This window comes from Microtus oregoni, unplaced genomic scaffold, assembly GCF_018167655.1.
Source record: "Microtus oregoni isolate MIOR12 unplaced genomic scaffold, Mior012 000003F_ref0000135, whole genome shotgun sequence".
Classification (NCBI taxonomy): Eukaryota; Metazoa; Chordata; class Mammalia; order Rodentia; family Cricetidae; genus Microtus; species Microtus oregoni.
In genome coordinates, this window is record NW_024543062.1 from 58,014,301 (window position 1) to 58,036,764 (window position 22,464).

Genomic DNA, 22,464 nt, shown 5'->3' on the forward strand with positions numbered 1-22,464 from the left:
GGAATTCAGTCAGGAGGTGAAATGGCTGCGGTCGGTAGTATCCCATAGTCCATCTAACTTGAGAAGAACCATGCCACAAAAACTAATTTGACACAAGCAGCCTCTTTTACGCGCTGAGAGGCCTCCCCACTAATCACTTCCAGACATTAGATGATGCTAGACCATGAGATGGACTGGAAATGCTCATCCAGACTAATGTGAAATCTCCGGAACCCTATTGGCTGCACTGCTCCTCACTCAGCTGGCCTATACACCTCCTCAGCCTCAGGGCACTATGGATTCTTCTGGTTTTTTTGTTTGTTTGTTTGTTTCTGCCTTACAGGGTGAAGGGACTGTCATAGCCAGAGTGATAGAGCAGAACACTTGTTAAATATCAGGTTTCTCCAGGTAAACTACAAGTTGATCAGATAACATTAGATGTGAAACACAACAGGACACATGCTCAGCTGAGAAGGGCCCCAGCCATACAGGGCTGATATGACTGGAACAATGCCAGGCTCGCAGACAGAGTCAGGTCTAAGGCCAGGTCTCCTGGCATCTTTACCCACCTGGGGCAGGTCACATAGGCTCCTGGCTTAGGGTATTCCTCATCTCTGATGTCTAAGATGATAAGCTCATGGGCCTAGGAGCATTGTTAGGAGGCCCAAAAAGCTAGTAAATCCTGACACTGCTTTGTGACCTCTGAAGAGGTCACACCATGGGGGCTATTATCACAGAAACTGGTGTGTAAGTTTGAAGCAGTATTTTTCACTGGGTGGAAGTGTCATGGGGCACTTACTTTATAGAAGGGTCCTGTGGCCTGGACTCCTTGGTGATCAGACGGATGTGGCCCCCATCGGTTTTCACTTTATTCATGGAGGCCGTGGCAACATCTTCTTTAGTGATATATCTAGAACAATTAGATGTTAAATATGTTTTTCTCATATAGGAGTTTCTGGGGAGGGAGAGGCATTGCTGAGGGTGTAGTCGCTGGTGAGGTATCCATGTTCTAGTAACTAAGTCTTCAGCCACGCTCCTGTAAGCAACCCTGAATACGCTCACAGAGTATTGTGGTTACACACACAAAGGCGTGGATACAGAAGACAGACTAGTTGGGAAGAAGAAGGGGTCAGTGGGAGAGGAAAGGGAACAAGAGAGGGTGATGGGGTGAGTCTGAACAAAATGCATTGTCTGCATTATCTACGTGAATGAAAACATCACAGTGAAACCCATTATTATGTGCAGTTAACTCAGAGTAACAACATAAAAAGAGTTTCTATACTCTTTTCTGTTTTGAGTCCCACTATGTAGTGATCCTAGCTAGCCTGCAACTCCCTAGAGAGACCAAGCTGGCCTTGAACTCACAGAGATCTGCTTGCCCCGCTTCTGAAGTGCTGGGATTAAAAATGAACAGCACCTTGCTCATTTATTTTCTGTATTTTTAGAAAATCCTTACAATTGTAATTGCATGTATGTACACACACACACATACACACACACACACACACACACACACACACACACACACTGCATGGAGTTCCTACAGAGGCCAGAAGAAGAGCATCATATCCGCCCCCCACCCCAGAAATGGAGTGATAAGCAGTCCAATGTGGGTGCTGGAAACCAAGTCCAGATCTTCGGTAAGTAGCAAGTCCTCTTAACTGCTGAGCCAGCTCATAGAGCCTTAAATCTTTTAAAAAATGACCTCTCTCTCTCTGTTACAAGTCAGGTTTGTTTTCTCCTTCTAACATGTGGGTTCTAGGGATTGAACTCAGATTTGGTTGCAAATGCCTTTACCCACTGAGCCATATTGCCAGCTCATAATGGATCGCCAACACAGTCTCAACTTGGTGGTTGCCTCCTGTCCCCCTGGTACCAAAGACTGACCCTGGAACCCACCTTGTAAGCTAATCAAGTGTTCTGCACTGAGTCATACTCTCAAGAAGAATCTGTAACTTATATTTACCACGCTCCTGGTGAAAGTAAAGGAGCAAAGGAAAGACGCAATTATGTTTCTTAGCTGACTGTGACATTTGAAAATGTGCTTGTCCTTCTGGCTGCTGTTTGTTATGTGGAAACCCCTATCTTTGTCCAAATCAGTTGTCACAATATTCACTTCTCTAAGAAAGTCAAGAGTCATTCATAATTTTTAATTGTCAACTATCCACAGTCTGGCATTATCTGAGAGGAAAGCCTGGTTGAGGAATTACTCAGATACGCTTGCCTGTGGGCATGTCTGTAGGGGATTGTCTTGACAGTTCATTGGTGTTGGAGGTCCCAGCCCACTGTGGGTGGCACCATTTCCTGGCCAGATAGATGATCCCACATTGTATAAGAAAGCTGCAGAGTGAGCCAGAGAGCTAACTAGGAAGCAGCAAACCTCATGGTTCCTTCTCAGTTCCTTCCTCAAGTTCCCAACCTCAACCCATTTTTCCTCACTAATCAGAGCGTGGCCTGGAAGTATAAGCTGAGCAGACCCTTTCCTGTCCAAGTTACTCATGATCAGAGATTTTACTGCAGCAAGAAAACCAGACTACACAAACTCTCAAATCTGGGGGAAGAAAGGAGTGGATGTGGGCATAAGAAATGATCAAATACACGTACGGCCCACAGCCTTAAGGAAACTGCCTCTCTAACTGCACAGAGACTTTCCAAGTGTGCCTCCTCTTCTGACCTTTGAGGTCCCAGCAAATCAGCTCTGTCAGCTACAACACCACACAGCTTTCGTGTAAAGTGATTCTTTTAGCTAACCCAGTTCAACTGGATGTCCTATAAACTCAAGGTTGCCGCCCAAGGCAGCAGCCCCTTAACTTGCCAGTCTTAGCAGAACAAAGCCCTCTTGATGTGGGAGCCAGACCCTCTCACGCACTATCAGTAACACACCTGGTCTAGGTGTGGGAAGTAAAGTAATTCAATTCAAGGTAAATGGGGAATTAAGGAGGTGAAATGCAATTACCCAATTAATTTTTTCTAATTAGCATGACCCAATTTCTTGGCTAGTTTACCCTTATTGCAGATATTTTAAATTCCACATGAACTTCTTCATGCCCAGCTTTTTGTTTTGTTTTTTTCACATGCGTGACGGGGATTTGAACACTGGCCTTCGTGCTTGCAAAACAAGTTCTCTTTACTTACTGAACTATATGCCCAGCCCTCCCTATTCATTTTAATGGTTGCATGCCACTCCACTATCACCAGGTGATAACCTGTGTACCTAGTTTCTGATGAGTGGCTGTCAGGCGAAAGTATACATTTACCCTACCACATTTAAAAATGCTCTAGACTCTAGGGGGGACATGGGTCTCTTACAATACTTTGGTTTATGTGTATAGCTGTTTTGCCTGCACACACGTTTGTGTACCACTTGTGCCTAGTGTGTGTGGGAATCTGAAAAGGGCATCCAATCTCCTGGAGCTGGAGTTACAGATTGTTCTAAGCTGCCCCGTGGGTGCTAGGAATTGAACCTGGGTCGTCTCAAAGAGCAGCCAGTGCTCTTAACCCCCGAGCAATCTCTCCAGCCCTCCACTGTAGTTTTTATACATAAACTGTGTATATAGGGATTAGGGAGATGGCTCGTAGTTATAAGTGCTTGAAGAGCAAGTATAAGAAATAGGGTTTCGATCCCCAAAAATCCATCCAATTGCCAGATGGGTGTGGCCACCTGTAGTTCTGCCTCATAGACTTGCCATATACGTAAGCTTTGGATTTCAGAGACATGCGTCAATGAACAAGGTGGAAAAGCAATTGAGGATGATTCCTGACATCTCCATATGTGCACACACACACACACACACACACACACACAATGGAAACAGAAACACACATATATATGAATTCCCCAGAACTAGAATCTCTAGGTTAAAAGTCTTGGCTGCTGTGAGCTGGGCTTAGAGCCACACACCTTAAATCACAGCACTCAGAAGGCAGAGGCAGGTGTATCTCTGAGTTAGAGGTCAGCCTGTTTTTGAAGTGAGTTCCAGAACAGCCAAAGAATACAATGAGACCCTGTCTTGAAAAAGCAAAAAAACAAACAAACAAAAAAAAAAAAACCCAAAAACCAAAAAAACAATAAAAAACCCAAAAAACAAAAAACAAACAAACAAAAACCAGTCTTGGTTGCTTTATGTGTGATGGACTATTCTCTTCTGCAACAGAAGTCTATAAGAGCTAGTTCCAGGACAGTCAGTGCTGTTACACAGAGAAATCCTGTCTCAAAAAACACATATATGTGATATATCATATATTTATATATATATATATATAACTTAATATTATTTATTTTTGTACTTATGTCTGTACATAACTCATAGTGAGTTACCTTGATCTTCTAGTTTCTAAGCCTCCTTCTTGGCCTCCATCCCCCAACCACTTCATTCCCAGACTGAAGCATCTGCTAACACATCTCTGAGGGTTCTAAATGAGCTCAGACTTCCTCAGCATTGCAGAGTAGGGGCTGTCAAGCCTGGCCTCGGTACTGTCAATGGGAAGAGCTCGGATGTGTAATCCAGTCATTTCAGCGGTGCCGAGACATCTAGTCAGAGTTAAAATGGAAAACAACCACTCGCTTTTGCGGAGAAGGTTTAACGTAAGTTTCTGAAAACTACAAAAAAAAGATTGACCCCAAAGAAGGGAACTGACACCTTTTAAAACTTAGTGTCATGTTTCCAATATTTCATTTTTCATTGTGGCTTCCAGACATTCATGGAAATATGACAGCTCCTAAAAGGATGATGGTAAATATCAATTTTGGCAAACAGAGAAGGAAGACTGTTACCCACAAAACCAGTTTCTGAATAAGATTCCAGTAAAAGATACACTTAAATATTTTTATGATTTATTTATTTTATGTAGACGAGTGTTCTATCTGATTGTGCACTCATCAGAAGAGGGCATCAGATCCCACTATAGATGGCTGTGAGCCACCATGAGGTTGCTGGTAATTGAACTCAGGACCTCTTGGAAGAACAGCCAGTGCTCTTAACCTCCAAGCCATCTCTCCAGCCCCCAAGATAGACATTTTTAAAACAAGTGTGTGCTTTGGAAAGTGGCTCATACTGATGGCTATAATCCTGGGCTCTAGGGTGCTGACCTGCTGGTAGAGGATCTAACGTAATATGGCTGCCACTAAATCAGCCTGGTCTCTGAGAAACGGAACTCATTCAGGAACCATCACAGTGGTTGCTGGTCTTGGTCATTTCCCATCATCCTAGACTGAGTTACCTGGAAGCTAGCTGCAACCTCAGGTTGGATAAGGCCTATAACTGCTGGGACTGTTTGGTGTTTGCTGGGGATCTAATCAATTTTTCAGGAATCCCAAAATTTCATGTTTATGTCTTTTTTGTTATTGCTCTTCTTAAGACATTGTGTGTGTGTGTGTGTGTGTGTGAGAGAGAGAGAGAGAGAGAGAGAGAGAGAGAGAGAGAGAGAGAATCTGTCTCTGCAGGTGCATGTAGACCAAGGGTTGATCTCAGCGTCTGTTGCTGGATCACTTTCCACTTCACCAAAGCAGGGTCTCTTGCTGGATCTGGAGTTCAATCACTTGGCGAGTCTAGCTAGTCAACTTGCCCAAAGGATCCCTGTCTCTGTGTCCTGACTGCTGGATCGACTCAGCTTATATATGGGTCCTGGGGATATGAACTTGGTTCCTCATACAGGTGATCTGCACACCGAGCCATGTCTCCAGCCTGACATTTAATGTTTTCAAGAAATGAGTCCTCCCTGGGCATGCCTAGGGAGTGAAGGGTGATGCCGCCCCCTTCATGCCCACTGGGCTGAGGGTTTCTAAGAGGCTCTTGGTTAATTTCTCTAAAAACAGTCAGGTAGGGTGACAAGGGAAAGAGAGTGGAGTCTAAGGCAGCCTCAGGTGGCGCTCTGCCACTCACTTGGTCTTCCACACCTGCTCTGTGGACACACCCTTCCTCCTGCCACTGCTACTCACCGAGGCGCCCACAGGACGCTAGTGCTGAGCTGTTCCCCTCTGTGGCTACAAAGGTTTCCCTGAAAGACTTCCCTCTCTCTGACCAGTCACAAGGTGTCTAAATAAACCCCGTGAACAGCTTTCTTCATTCTCCTCCTCCTGTTCACACGGCCAACTCCTTAACCGAGCCGGTCTCTAGGTATGTTCTGTAGTGTGATAACCTAAAATGTCCTCAAACGTTTCGACACTTAGGAAAACTGACCCTTAGGGTAGTTATCTCCCACTTTTGGAAACGTGGTGCCTATGGAAGCCGGAGGAGGGAACTAGATCTCCTTGAACTGGAGTTACAGATGGTTGTAAGCCATTATGTGGGTGCTGGGAACCAAACCCAGGACCTCTGCATCCTTCTTTTTTTTTGTTTAGTTTTTCGAGACAGGATTTCTCTGTGGCTTTGGAGCCTGTCCTGGAACTAGCTCTTGTAGACCAGGCTGGTCTCGAACTCACAGAGATCTGCCTGCCTCTGCCTCCCGAGTGCTGGGATTAAAGGCGTGCGCCACCATCGCCCGGCTTCCTCTGCATCCTTCTATTCTTCCCTATTGACTAGCGCAAATGTAGATTTATGGAGGAAGGTGTATCAGGCAGGACTGTCACTCTGTGATTTCCCTCAAAGAAGGAACTTTGTTCCTTGCTAGGAGAAGCAGGGTTTCTGATCATAGAGACACGATGTTTACAATGTCACACATGGGGAGTAGAAACGGGCTTTTGGTGAAGATGGCAGATGATACTAAAAATGTGTCACAATTAATTAACCTTTATTTTCCAACCACGGAGCTGACACTATTTTCCAGTCTGGGAACATGGTGGTGTGTTACAATGGGACCAGCCCCCTGCAGCAAAGCAGATAAGAGCCCCAGGGCATGCTTTGCACTCTCCGGGTAAAAGTCTCTGTTGTATCACAGGTACACCAACCCCTGTCTCTGGCCCCTGTTAATGAGCAGGATTCCTGGTAAGTAAAATCCAGACAATCTGATGTCTCCCAGCAGATCTATTTAATTATATATATATATATATATATATATATATATATATATATATACACATTGCTATGAAATGATGTAGCTATCATTTTGAGTATAATTCTTCCTCCCTCCCTCTCTTAATACAAGGTTTCTTGTTACCCAGACTACCCTTGGACTCCTCATATAGCCGAGAATGACCTTGAATTCCTGATCCTCATGCCTCCACTCCTAAGAGGTGCAATTACAAGTGTGTACCCCACAACTGGCTTATTCACTGCTATGAAGGAATGCAGGGCTTGTAATGAAAGCAATCTACCACAAGATGTGAAGGAAAGGCACGCTTACCTTTTAGCACTGTTTTCTTTGGCCTGCTGTTTTGTGATCTCTTCCAAGGCCAGGACTGGGCTGCAGAACAGCTGCCCACTTTTCCTGATCATCTTCTGCTTCAGGGCTGTCAGGCTATTCCACTCTCGGACAAGCCTCAAAATCTGGCAGAACAGAAGTGATGAAGAGGTAACTGTTCTCCATGTACCTTCCTTTGAAAGTCGTTACTTACATGAGAAAACCAATGTCTTACAGCATCCCTCAAACAAGCTGAGCCCTACAGTTTGTCTTTCTCCAACTCGATACTACTTTCATGTTATAAATTGCCTATGGCAAGTTCAATCAGAGTCCCTAAAGGCAGTTTAACATATGATCTGAACACACAGGCACCAACAGGGAGAAGTACTCACAGAGACCAAATCAGGGAAGAAGTATAGACCCCTGCAGCCACCCTGGAAAAGCTAGCCTTAGGGAGGCAGATCCTGCAAGGGCTGCAGGGGATGGCACAACTCCCCATGATCACACTGTGTTAGATGCCTCAGACACCAAAGGACAAAAGCCAGCAATAAATTGAGGATAACTGGTTCAATGGCTTTGGTTTTATTATCTGTCTATCTACCTCTCTATCCATCCATCCATCCATCCATCCATCCATCCACCTTACCATCTATGTATCTCTATCAATCATCTATCCAATCTATCTAATCTAGCATCTATCTGAATCTGACCAACAGTATTAAGTGATGCTAAAGAAAACAGTTCACTGCTACCTCTTCCTACAAGAGGGGTGCAGCTGACCGCCAGGTACTGCTTCATTTCCACAAACAGGGTAGTAAAAGCAAAAGCAAGGCAACAAAACCTCTGCTACTTTCTTGTAAATACAAATGATGGCGTGCAATGGAGGTTACGGTCTCCCTGGCAGCTGGCTGACCTGCAGCTGCAGCACAGAGGTCACTCTGACAATGAGTCCAGAGTCACAGTGTGGCATTATTCTGGCTCTTGGCATGTGTCACTGTTAGAATTTAACCTTAGAAGATAAAATGTGATTCTGACAGATGTGTCACAGCTGCTAATCTGATGAACGAGAGCAAAAAGATGTGAGGACGATTCTGTCCTCAGCAGCCGCCCAGGTGTGATCACTCACCAAGGAAACAGATGTCACATTTATTCTTAGCCCCAGTGGAATGAATAGACACTGCCTGGATGGACAGAAATGAAGCCTGCAATCTGACTCTGCAACAGCTATAAGGCTTGTTTCATTAAACTAAAAATGATCTCTAAAAGTCCTAAATTTTATTTCAAATAAATGCAAGTGCATTATTTAGAACTCTTCTTACCTGTGAACGATTCTGTTTTAGCTGAAACTTTGCTGGCAAGTCTTCCCAAAGGTCTAACTTTATATCCAAAGGAATGAAATTACAGTTCATTGGTTTTCCATCCTGAGGACAGATGAGGAGACACTGTTAGTGCAATTCAGCCTGTAGGTACTAGGAACCACTTTATAAGAAAACTTAATTATGATGTAGCATGACCATTCTCCTCAAAAATACGCCAGGAGGCACATTCTAGACAAGAGTGTATCCGACACGAGTCCCCTGTAGAGCTGAGGTGGGAGGGAAGGCTTTTCCTCTGCCTGTACACAGCCTGAGCTTTCTGCTGTCAGCCTGGATGCTGTGCTTCTGCCCCAAATACTTCTCTACTGCCTAACCTTGGAAATACACATGGAGACGATGAAAAACTGTAAATGCATGCAGAAGAACAGCTCGTCCTTGGCATTAACACAAGCACTTTCAGCCCCCAAGTGATCTTTACAGTATCACAGACATGGCTCCCATCAGACAGCAGCACCGATAAACATCTCGCCATCCCTTCCCAGGTGGTTGACATATCTGCCCACTGTTACTGGCAGGAGGGGAAGGGAGACAGAAATTCTAGAGACCTGTTTTAAAAATCTGCTTCTCCAAAGCTATGCTACCCTGCTGCTGCATGAAGACCAGCTGTCCATGCCCTGGCTGGAGAGGAAGATGGGGCTGCACTGAGGAGTAATACTGGGGGTATTATCTGCCCACCAAGCTCTTACTCCCTTATGCTTGAGTCTCCTTAACAGTCTTACGGGGGAATTGCTGAGTTCAAGGCCAGTGAGTTCCAGGACAGTTGGGGTGACACAGAGAAACCCTGTCTTGAACCTCTCCTCCAACCCAAAATCAAACAAAAAGCACTTGTTATTTATATGAATGTTAGTTATTTTAAAACTAATAATACATCAATATTTTAAGTGTCTTCATTTTGCTTCAGAATGGAATAACTATCAATAGATATAACCCATATCAACAAGAGCTCTTAGGGGTTTCAACACATTTTCATCATGGAAAGGGTCTTCAGACTAAAACGTGTGACCTTTGCTAGCCAAGACTACTGCAGCAGTCTGAATGTTCACTTTAGGAAGCCTATTCTCTGACATTCCGCATGGAGGCTAGGGTGGGGGTGTGAGATGGGGGGGTGGGGCGGTTGGAGATGGAGGTGAGGTGTTAGGCAGCCACAAATGTTGCTTCAGGAAATGGGAGGCTGGGAGGAGGCGGAAACTTGTTTTTTTTTTTTCCTTTTCTCAATAAAAAAAAAGAAAAGAAAAACAAAAACAAAAAAAAAATGCTGAGTGATCTACAGGGATGAGCTTGTTCTATCCTTGCAACAAACCTTCCCTACATTTTCCAGCTGAGGAAATGGAAGCAGAGAGCAGCCCATTGTTCAGGATCATGCTAAACGGTAACACTGCAATCAAGGTCTCTTTCCCTGAAGTCCTAAAGACTCCGCTTTGATATCTCTTTGTCTTGAGATTTGACGGGAATTTAACAAGTCATATGCAGGCAGAAAACTGGGTGCCTGTCTCACTGTTAGGATCTTCACTGAAAAGTGAAGCAAGGAAGTCTGACTTTATATTCTGAGATACAAAATCTGCGTGACACTTACCTGGGTATAGAGGTGGATCCGGTCTGTGTTTTTACTTGCACAAAACATAAAGGTCTCACACACTGGCAGGGTGCCTGAATTATTCTTTTGTTCTAATGAAGAAAACAAAAGAGAATCTGAAAAGCCTGTCTACTCTCTAAAATAGCATACTTGGGGTCTGGAGAGATAGCTCAGAAGCTATAAACATCTGCTGTTCTTTCAGAGACTGCAGTTTGATGGACAACACGCATGCAGGTGGCTCACAACTACCTGTAATTCCAGCTTCAGGGGATCTGATGCCCTCTTCTGGCTTCTCTGGGTATCCACACACATGGTCATACACATGCTTAGACAGATAAATAAAATATAAACAGATCTTCAAAAAGCAGCTTATTTCACTGTCGTGCAGGTTAGAATAATGAAATAGCTATGTCTAAAAGCTAACACATCCGACAAGCTTATCTAGGCTTGAAATGAAACTTTCAAGGCAGGTCTTTTAAGAGCATTGGCATATTTGGAAACTGGGCCTTCTTTGCTAATGATTGAACAAGAAGTAACAGATCCAGAATCATTTGGAAAGATATGAGTGTGTCAGAAGGGACCTTTCTGTAACACCAGAAATCATTACCGGACTTGAAGGGTTTTAGAATTTCTCCCCTTTGCTGAGCACACTGCAGCTGGGACAAAATAGTCCCCATTTGATTATGAGCATCAGGACAGCCCTGTTGAGTGCCACTGATGTGCCTGGGTTGGTCCCATTACCCAGAATTCTTCAGGAGAGAAAAAACTTGTGGAGGCAAGATAATTAGAGCTAAAGGGGCTGAGCTGCAGTTCAGGAGTAGAGTATTTGTCTAGCATGCCCGAAGACCCTGCACTGGATCCCAAGTACAATTAAAACCAAACCCCAAAAGCACAGGTTAAGTAAATAATGAGTGCAGTTAATGCCTACCAAACACACCAGTGGCCCAGGAACTGTGCTAACTGCTGTCTCCAGTGCGTTTCTCACACATGAAGAGCACATTTTAACAGGAGGAATCTCAGCACATTAACCTGCTTAATAGGAAAGGGGATCCAGAGCTTGTACTCTTAAAACGCATTGACTATTTTTATTTATGCGATGTGTACACCTGTGTGAATTTATGTGCACTGTGTGCATGCAGATGCCAGTGGGGCCAGTGGGCATCAGATCCTAAACTAGAGTTAAGGTGATTGTGAACCCCCTGGTTTGGGTGCTGGGAACCAAAGTCAGGTCATTCTTGGTCACTGGCTATCTTTCTAGTTGCTGAGTTTATACTCTTAATTCAGTTGCGGTTGGTCAGTGACCTCTGAACATTCTTTCCCAGATCGAGAGGCTCAGCTTTACTTGCCAGTCCACTAGGCAATACCATCACCATAGTAGTTTTCTAGTAGATCTATTATATACCTATTAACAAAGCAGCTGAAGGCAGAAGGCACTGCTGGTCCCGATCCCCAGGACAAACAACAGTCACAGCCACAGGTGGCATGTCTGGGCTTTGTAAGGTGCTGGGCCACAGTTTAATGGGAAGTTCTTTCTGCCGACCTTGAGCAGAAGAGCATTTGTAATCAGTGCGTCTCCATATTTGAAGAATTAGGCATTAATGTGTAAAGATTAGAAATCACTCTTTGATGGCTGGAGAGAAGGCTCAGCAGTTAAGAGTACTGGCTGCTCTTCCAGAGGCCCCTGGTTCAATTCCCAGCACGCATGTGGTGGCTCACAACCACCTGTGATGAGATCTTCTGGCCTGCAAGCATACATGCAGGCAGAACACTGTATACGTGATGAATAAATGAATCTTTTGTTTTGTTTTGCTTTTTGAGGCAGGGTTTCTCTGTAGCTTTGGAGCCTATCCTGGAACTCGTTCTGTAGACCAGGCTGGCCTCAAACTCACTGAGATCTGCCTATCTCTGCCTCCCATGCTTGCAGGGCAGGCACACTACCCACTGAGGCATCTCTCTAGCTTGTTTCAGACAGTCTTGAAATTATGTTCCTTAAAATTGTTTCTTAAAAATGCTAGCTGAGCATAGCCATCTAAAAGCATCCATGTGATAAAGGTTAGTGATCTGCTAAAGGGCTGTTGGCTCTCTGTCAGTCTGATTACTGCCCTGATGTACCATCTGCTCTCTCCCTGTCAACGAGCTCACTGTGGTTGCACAGGGCAATATTCTGGTGGCAGTAGCAATTTGTTGGTTGTGATACCGTGAAGTGTTGATGCCAGCAGAGAGTCCTCTGGTATTTAAAGATGTGTTTTAACATAAAAGGGAATAAAAGGTATGTGGCATAAGGTATCAATCACAAATCTAGTAACAACATTATGTATTGAAGTATATGGCACTTCTTTATTTAGTTTATTAGTTTTAAAATAGGGTCTCATTATAGCCCAGGCTAGCCTCAGATTCAGTATGACCAAGGATGACCTTGATTTCATAGCATTCCATCCCTTCCTCCTGAGTGCTGGGCACTAAGGTTGTAACCTTATGTGTGGTAGCTACGAACTCTACCAACTGAGTCACAGCCTTGGCCCTCACATGGTTATTATCTGAGCACTAGAAATGGAAGCAGTACTTACCATTCCCTGCCTGGGACGTCAGTCTGTCCTTCCTCTCACCTTTCCATGTTTCTTCCTTGCTATTAGCCAACTGCTCAGGTTCTGGCTGTTCAGGACATTCCTTTACACAGTCCAAACTAGCCTGATCATTTCTGGAGGTGTTTTTCTGAGAATCACCATCCCCATTTTTATTGTCATCCTGCATACAGTTGAGGACAGCTGGAATCATTAAAATAAGTTATGTGTAACAAGCATAGATTAAAATGTCACAGCTCAATTTTATTTTTTAAAAAAGGAAGAAATAGCTGGGATTGGTGGTGCACACCTTTGATCTCAGCACTTGGGAGGCAGAGGCAGGCAGACTTACAAATCATCAGGAAGGACTATTTGCCTTGCTTCCCAAGGCTCTCTTCTAAGATGCACAGATAAACAAAAGTGTAAACAAACAAATAAAAAAACGTTTCTAGCCATGCTCTCAGAGAGTCCCACCAAGCTCAGAATTGCTGCTGCCCTAGCCTTACACTGTTGGGTATACTCGACACAGAACTGGAGAGCAACGGAGACCTTTAGAGGAGTAATGATGATTGCAGTTTTGATGGTGGTGGTGGTTTTTCCCCCAAGGTCTCATGTAGCCTTGGCTGGCCTGTAACTCATAGAGATCCATTGACCTCTGCCTCCAATCTGCTGCTAAGCCCAGCCAATCTCGTTATGAAAGGGTGACTCTGTTTTGCATGGAAAGATCCCAAAGGGCAAGACTAGAGGATGCTACTGGGTCTTGATCAGAGCTGACGATGGCTTTTATGTGGTAGCAACAGGAGGGGTTGGAGTAGGGATATACTTTGTAGTTTAACAACTGAGGGGAGGTGAGAAGGATAAAGGATACTACTGGATTTTTTTTATTATTTATTTTCATTTTATGCATATGGGTATTTGGTCTCCATGTATGGCTGTGCACTATGTGTGTGTGGGGTCCATGGAGGTCAGAAGACCATGTTAGATCCTCTAAGACTGCAGTAAAAGACTGTTGTGAGCAGCCATGTAGATGCTGGGAATCGAACGTGGGTCCTCTGGGAGAGCAGCCAAGCTTTCTCCAGCTGAGCCATCTCTCCAACCCAATGCTGAAGATTTTAATTTTTGCAACACATTTGTGCACATGTGTGCACACATACACGTGTGCACATACACACAAGCACACACACCACAGCTGACAGTTGACATGTGGTGCCTTCTTCACTCACTTCCCACCTTATTTTGGTCTCTCACTGAACCTGGAGCTCACTAATTTGACTTTCCTGGCTAGCCAGTTGGTTAGTTTCAGAAATCGGCCCATCTGGGCATTCCCATGATGGGGATGTTTGGTGTACCTGGCTTTCTATATAGGGGCTGAGATTCAAACCTGGGTCTTAATGCTTGTGCTGTAAGCAGCTGAACGACTGGGATCTCTGAGCCCTCAGGATTCTAGCCCAGGCCTGTCAAGCCTGAGGCTCCACTGGGCTCCAAAGTAGAGTGGTCTGTAGGCTGCTTTGGACATAACCACTCTTACATTCAAATCAGAGATACAAAACTGGGCAATTTCAACTGTTGTTGAATATTACCATCCCATGCATCCATACCATATCCACTCCAAAGTACCATGTTACCTCAACAGACTGCAACATCCTAATATGGCTCCTCTAATTTTTTGGATTCTTCTGTTTAATTAGTATTAATTCTGTCTTTCAACACTTTGGGGGCACAAACAAACCAAGGTAGGCAATTGTTATGTCAACTGTAATAATGTAAAGCTGACCAATGCAATGTTGAGAATACATTGTTACTTAAAATTTTTATTTTTTCTCTAAGCAGATTGTTTCATGTTCAAAAATGTGTTTATTTTTTAAAGTTTCTTGGCAGGTTGCTTATTGAATCAAAGGTTTAGAAGCTTTCATTGTTGCTCTTTGCATCAAAAGGAAAAAATCAGAACTATCAAACACATAATAAACTATGATTTTTTAAAAAGTTATTCATTTAATTTTGATTTCCCCCTAAGCTCGTCACCTTCTACTCTCACTGTGAGCTGTCACCATTCTAGAGTCACATGTTGCTGTATTTCATGGTGTGCACCAGCTGGGGGTTGCAGGGGTCATGTTAACTGTGGCAAGGGCACTGCATGGACAAAGTGTGCGGTTCTGTCTCATGTAACACACACAACTACACAGATGGCCGCTTGTCAATTCTGATAGAGTTCTCAGAAGTGAGAGACTGATACATTTTCCTTCAGATCAAAACTAAGAGAGAAGGAGGAGGAACATGGCAACACCAGAGTTCTCTGAGCTCTGTCTTCACTAGAGTCGCTGTCGGAAGAATGAATCTACATGGAGAACTGATGTGAACAACTGTGCAGGCCTTTAATACAAGAACCACTTCTAGTGCCCAAAACTGTCTGCCCAGCATGTTTTTCATTGGCATAAAACATTCTCTGAAACTGAAAACTGAATGCTAAAGACATTTTTTCTATTACACTGTATTTATTTTATATTTGTGTGTGTGTTGGCAGATTCCTTTAATAAAATCTTGAGAAGAACTCATGATTTGTCAAAAAAAAAAAAACCATGGTGCAATGTATACTAAGCAGGCAAAGCAGTTACCGAAAATATCCCATTTAAATATAGAAATCCTCTATAATTTCCTTAAAAACAAGACTATGTATTTTATAACAGCAGGCCTGTGATGGGCAGCACATTTGCTACCATAGCAACAAGGCTTCTCCTGCCCACTGAGCTCACAACCTGCTGACATTAATCAGAAATGCCCACTTGCACCAAATTAATGCCAGCCAGTGACACTCAGGATATACATTCTTGACAGAACAGGAGCCATTCACATTCCACAGGGGATGAATTTACAGTCTTCACTCAGTGAAATTCTCATTCCATTTTAAGGGCTGCAGGCTGCTGAGTCATAGAACACTTTGCATCTGTAACAGTGGCATCTGAAACTTAGTTCCTCAGACACCCCCACCGCCCCATCCCTCCCTCTCACCTTCACCTTCTGAGTACTCACCAGCTCTGCCCCGAGGGTTCTCACACATCTCACAGTAAGGAAGGACTAAGTCATTGATGAATGTGCAGAAGCCACACTGCCACCCCTTCTCAGGAAGGGCTGGGGAGGCCAGTGGGGACTTGACCTCAGGGACGTCCATGGCTGTGGCTCTGGCTTGCAAGGGTGGTCTTCCCTCCAGCGCACTGCTGGGGTCCTTGGTGCCGAGGGTCTTCAATCTTTTAGCTTCAGGTTCAGAACCATTTCTGTCATCAGTGCTATCATCTGCAGTCACTTTTCCAGGGTTTGGGGCCACTGTAGCCTTCTTGAACGTCTTGGATGTTTCCAACGGTCTCTTTGTTGATTTTGGTAAGAAGAATGATCGAATATCATGTTGTTTTTCCTTTTCAAACTAAAAATCAGACAACAGGTATCAAATGAGGGAGCAGTTCTTCCTAAATGAAAGGACTTAGCATTTTCATTAATCAGACTGACAGGAAATGAATCTAATTATAGTGCAACTCTTCATAAATACAGACAACTCAGAGCAATAAACACTCATGCACTGAGTGAATACAGCCATGTACTTCCTATGTCTTCTTGCTTAGCACTTATGTGGGCTGAACTTATTAACCCTAATGTGAAATCAGCATTCAGGTGAGGAAACATTTTAGAAAAGTTAGGAACTTAGCTAGAGTTATGAAATAAAAATAAACTTTCTAAACTACCTGCCTTAGATGCACATCAGGTAAAAGAAGGAATTGCATATGTAAACATTTCAGGCATATAAAATAATATCTTAAGTCAATCAAGAACCTAGAAAAATGCTTTCATGCTCAAACTATAAACACACTGTACATAAACTAGGACACTCATACTAAAACAGTACACTGACCAGGAAACAGTTTTCAAACAGCATTAAAATATTCATTCTGCCCTTACCCCCATCCCACCCCACCCCCAAGATCCCATTTTCTCCCCGGAAATTTGGTCTACTTCCCTTAGCCAAGAGGACAACTATATGTTTTTCCTTGGGTTCACCTTCTTAGCTTCTTTAGGTTCACCTATTGTAGACTCCGTGGTCCTTATTTATGGCTAGAAACCAATTATGAGTGAGTACATCCCATATTCATCTTTTTGGGTCTGGGACACCTCACTCAGGATAGTGTTTTCTATTTCCATCCATTTGCATGCAAAATTCGAGAAGTCATTGTTTTTTACCGCAGCATAGTACTCTAGCGTGTATATATTCCATACTTTCTTCATCCATTCTTCCATTGAAGGGCATCTAGGTTGTTTCCAGGTTCTGGCTATTACAAATAATACTGCTATGAACATAGTTGAACAAATGTTTTTGTCATATGGGGAGAGAAAAGGTAGAAGGGAAGGAGGGGGGACCTGGGCAAACAGGAGAATTGGGATAAAGGAAAGGTGGATAGGGGAGCACGGAACCACAATTCTTAGTTAAGGGAGCCACTTTAGGGTGGGCAAGAGACTTGACCCTAGAGGGGCTCCCTAGTGCCCAAGATGAGGTTCCCAGTTAGTTCCTTGGGCAGCTGAGGATTGGGAACCTGAAATGACCCTATCCTAGAGCAATACTGACGAATATCTTGCATATCATCATAGAATCTTCATCTGGTGATGGATAGAGATAGAGACAGAGACCCACACAGGAGCACCGGACTGAGCTCCCAAGGTCCCAAGGAGGAGCAGAAGGAGGGAGAACATGAGCAAAGAATTCGGGACCACGAGGCATGCATCCACCCACTGAGACAGTGGAGCTGATCTACGGGGAGCTCACCAAGGCCAGCTGGACTGTGACCGAAAAAGCATGGGATAAAACCGGACTCTCTGAACATGGCGAACAATGAGGGCTGATGAGACACCAAGGACAATGGCAGGGGGTTTTGATCCTACTTAATGTGCTGGCTTTGTGGGAGCCTAGCCAATTTGGATGTTCACCTTCCTAGATATGGACGGAGGGGGGAGGACCTAGGACTTAACACAGGGCAGGGAACCCGGACTGCTCTGTGGACTGGAGAGGGAGGGGGAGAGGAGTGGGGGGAGGGGGAGAAGGGTGGGAGGAGGGGGAGAAGGGTGGGAGGAGGGGAAGGGAAATGGGAGGCTGGGAGGAGGTGGAAACTTGTTTTTTGTTTATGTTTTTTTTTCTTCTTTTAGCAATAAAAAAAAATATTCATTCTGACCTCCACGTCACACACATATACACACACGAATGTATTCTCACATGTATTTCACATATCTGCAAGCATACAAACACACATATATAACACACATACAAATGAGAAGGAAAAGGACGGTGGAATAAGAACAGATCACCAAGGATGAATGAAGGAGAGAGCCAGACAACTCACTGGGATGACTTAGCCTTCTGTTCACTGTAGCTCCAACTGTGAGCTTTGATATCCTTCAACTCTGAGCCGATTTCTTGTATTACTTTGCTTTCTCTATATCCTCCCCTTTTTTCCCGGGGGTGTTTGAGACAGGGTCTCTCTGTATAGTCCTGGCTTTTCTGGAACTTGCTCTGTAGACTAGACTGGCCTCAAAGTCTCTGAGATCCACCTGCCTCTGCCTCCCGAGTGCTGGGATTAAAAGCACACGCCACTACCGCCTGGCTGCTTTCTCTGTATTATGTTCTTTCTGGGCGCTTTCCTCCTTATCTTTTTTTCCTTGTTAAATCATTAATTTTGGCATACAAACATTGGTTTCTGTCCCTATTTGCTGACTTCTCCCTTATTTTTCATAGATACAACAATCCCTTTTATTTTTCTGTGACTATTAAGGACGTTTTTACTTTGTTTCACTCTGCTTTCTTCATTCACTGTCTGTTTTACCAGTGGCCCTTTCTTGGAATAAAGAGTTCAATCTGATTTTCAAGTGAAAAGTTTTACACAATGCTGGTGGCCTTTCATCACCACTACAAAACCAAAGCCCTGTTCTAATAAATGAATCATACACAGGGCCTAAAATATAAATATCCTTAATTAGGTTATTCCTAAAAGTATTTTAATTACATTTAATATTTCGAATGTGCATGTATGTATGTGTATGTGGGAGGTCAGAGGACAATGTGCAGGGGACAGTTCTCCTTCCACCATGTGTACTCCGAGGATTAAACTCAGGTCATGAGGCTTGGTAGCAGGGTTCTTTACCCACTGAGTTATCTCACCAGTCCTAATTAAGCTATTTAATGTATCTGCTCACATTTAAGAGAAGTTCTACAAGGAAGACTTTACAGTATCTTTATCAATAACAGTTTTGTTGAAGAGTCTTATAGTCTCAATGAGGTGTATTGGGTCTAGTCTAGTTGTCTTTTCTAATAACTGCGGTGGTGGTCACCAGGGTGCAGATCACACAAAAGTGATAAAGATATTACATTAAAGTCTTTTCCTCCATCTGTTTCCTCCCAATTTTGTGACATTACCCCCTCAACTGCCTCCTTCCTTCCTTCCTTCCTTCCTTCTTCTTTCTGTTTCTTTCCTTCTTCTTCTTTTCTTCCTACTCCTCCTTCCCTTTCTTTTTTAGGTTTTTCGAGGTGGGGTTTCTCTGTGCAATAGCTCTGACTGTCCTGAAACTCCCTTTGTAAACTAGGCTGGCCTTGAACTCACAGAGGTCCATTTGCCTCTGCTTCCTGAGTGCTGGGATTAAAGGCGTGTGCCACCACCACCCAGCGACCTCTTTTTGTTTTGATTTTTTTTGGGGGGGATACATGGTTTAAAACTTTTTTTTTTTAATGAGGAGCAAATAAAGCATATGTCAGTATGAGGGCTATTCTTGGTTGTCAACTTGACTACATTTGGAATGAACTAAAACCCCCAAATTGAGGGCACACCTCTGAGGGATTTTTACTTAATTTGAAGCAGGAAGATCCGCTTCTAATATGGATCTCTGAGGTAGGAAGATGTGCCTTTGTGCCTTTAACCCATTTCTTTCTGAGAGGGGGAAAAGACGTGCCGGTAATCAAGGTCTCAAGGTAGGAAGACACACATTTAATCCAGATCTAATCTGGGCCACACACTGCTGGAAGCCTATATAAGGACATGGAAGAAGGAAGCTTTGGCTCTTTGCTAACAAGTCCACTCCTTCTCTGGCATTAGAGCCTATTCCTCAGGATCCCAGGGTCTACTGAAGAGCAGCTGAGACATCAGCCCCATGGACCAAACAACTACTGGACTCTTGGACTTTCACACACAGCCATTCTTAGGTCATATGGACTGCAGTTTATAAGCCAGTCTGATAAATCCCCTTCTATATAGATAGAGCCATTCCGTACATTGTTACTCTAGAGAAGCACGACTAACACAGTCAGTATAGTTATATACAAAATACACATTAGTGAGCTACCACATACATTCAAATGTGTTTAATATTATCAGCATCTTTTGAGCTCTCTGCTTTACTGAAATACCATCATCGCTGGGTGTAGGCCTAAGATTGATGAAGGGTGTCTTTCTCAATCACTCTCTATCTTATAAATGGAGGCGGCGTCTCTTCTGAACCCAGTGTCCACTGTTTTGGCTAGTCGGGCAGGCTGTCCTGCCCTGATGATCCATGTCTCCACCTCCTTTGTGCTGGGATTACAAGTGGGCCACCACGGGCACCTGACTTTAGTGGCTTCTGGAGACCCAAGCTCTAGTCATCATACTTGCTCTACAACTGATTCTCCTCTTCTCACCAATCCCTCAGTCTATGTTTTCAATGATTTATTTCTTTACAGACTTACCTAGCCAGCTCACCATTGAAAGGGGAAAATGCATATAGGAGTTCTTGAAAGCAATCTTCCAAAAAAAAACCCTTAAAGAAATCTTCTAGCAATTACTTCTCAGGACCTCCAAATATAGTTGACCTTAAGGAAGCCATTACTTAAGCTATTTATTTTTTTAAAAGATTTTTTTTTTTAAAGAATTAACACAGGGCAGCACTTGGGAGGCAGAGGCCAGAACTCTATGAATTCGAGGCCAGCCTGATCTATAGAATGAGTTCCAGGACAGCCAGGGGTACATAGAGAAACCCTATGCCAAAAAAAGGAGTAACTAGTTTGGGAGAGTAGCATCTGAGAAATTCTCATTTTGTGCTAGAGAGACTGAGAGGGATGTGCAGCAGCGAGACAGTACTCAGAGAGGTCAGCTCTGCCATGCTCGCGGTCACCAGCAGTGCGTGGCAGTGACGTGCTGATTGGAACTCACGTGCCGCTGGGTATGACAGTCTGAGACCTCAGCAAATAAACTCCAGGAACAAGGCAGTGGCTGGAAAATAACTGTAATAATTTCTCAAACCAAAGGATACACCAAGATTAAGATTCTTGCAAACAGGGCACTAGCGAGGACGCTACCTAATGCTACAGGGACGGCTAAGGTGGATGACGAGGATGCTGTGACCACAGGGCTGTCACAGTTAGAGACCTGATCCCAGCATCAGCTGAACTTCCTGATTAGAGCCTCTGGGCAACTGAGCAGGGAGGCACTGATGAGGTTTCTTTGACATTTAGCAGCCATGACTGGAAGAAAAACAAGGCAGAAAAATCCCTTTGATATACCCTAAAGATAATTATTATGTGCTGGTTGGGAACAGAGAAGGATTAGTGATATGTGTTCTTGCAGGCCACAGACAGCCTCTGGGACTGACTATATACACTTATTTGAACTGTGTAACCCAACTAAGATGAAGTCATGAGAATAAAATGAGTTTTACTAGTTCCCTTTCTCTTACCAAGTTAAAGTAGATAAAGAGGGACCAAGTGTTCACACATGAGAAATGTACACTGGTAGTAAATGTCTATGCGTGTAGTTGTGCATGTGTGTGCATGGGAATGATGCCCACGACTGTACAGGGAGGCTGGAGGACATTTAGGTGTCCTCTTCTACTTCTCTCTGCCTTATTGCATTGAGGTGAAGTCTCTCACTGAACCCAGACCTCACCATTTTTCAGATGGGATTGCTGTGCAGCAAGCCCCAGTGAGCCTTCTGTCCTAGCTCCCCACAGTGCTAGTTGTAGATGTTGGGGGCCATGCCTGGCTTTTTATGTAGGGGCTGGGGCTCTGAACTCACATTTGCTCAAGAACTCTTACCCACTGAGCCGTATCCCCACCCCCAATGAAACAAAGTATGAATTTTCTCTTTTTGTTTTCTTTTTTGAGAGATGGTACTGTATACCCAGGCTGGCCTGGAACGTGTTCAGTAGCCAAAGGTAACCTTAAACTCCAGATCTTACTGCTTTTGCCTCTCCAGTGTTAGGATAACAGGTGGAGGCCACTATTTCTGATCTTTCATTTCGCAGCAGTATCTGAACACTTCTTGCAAATCCTTCCAACTTCAAAGACTAATATTTTAAAGTCTGGTAGATATATATTTAGAAGAACTCCTGTGCAGCCACAACTCATGCCACTGCAGGTTCTCTGTACATCACTGAGACTGCACTCGGAGAGAAGAACGGGCACAGGTGTTAAGAACTGCCACACAGCTGACAGAGGGACACTGCATGAGGTGAGCAGAGAAAAGTGTAAGGACTCTGGGAAACCACGGTACTGGAAGGAGATATGGGACCCAAATGTGGGCGTTGGAGAGATGCTCAGGGGCCAAGGGCAAGCACTTCTGCAGAGGACATGAGTTTGATTTCTAGCACCCACATCACACAGCCCACAAACACCAGCTCCAGAGGAACCCATGCCTCTGGCCTT

General features: G+C 44.0%; 1 protein-coding gene across 3 annotated transcripts in view; it reads right to left on the reverse strand.

Moving 5' to 3' along the window:
* The window catches only part of Zranb3 (zinc finger RANBP2-type containing 3), a 179,379-nt gene that overhangs the window by 5,522 nt on the left and 151,393 nt on the right, over nt 1–22,464 (reverse strand). For 2 of the 3 annotated variants that reach the window (XM_041648188.1, XM_041648187.1), the window contains exons 13-18: nt 15,795–16,182; nt 12,774–12,971; nt 10,207–10,298; nt 8,577–8,678; nt 7,261–7,403; nt 779–889 (exon numbers count right to left, since the gene is read on the reverse strand). In XM_041648188.1, coding sequence (XP_041504122.1) covers nt 779–889; nt 7,261–7,403; nt 8,577–8,678; nt 10,207–10,298; nt 12,774–12,971; nt 15,795–16,182 — 1,034 coding nt within the window. The remainder of the gene's footprint in view (nt 1–778; nt 890–7,260; nt 7,404–8,576; nt 8,679–10,206; nt 10,299–12,773; nt 12,972–15,794; nt 16,183–22,464) is intronic. The other variant, XM_041648189.1, reaches the window with a different exon arrangement.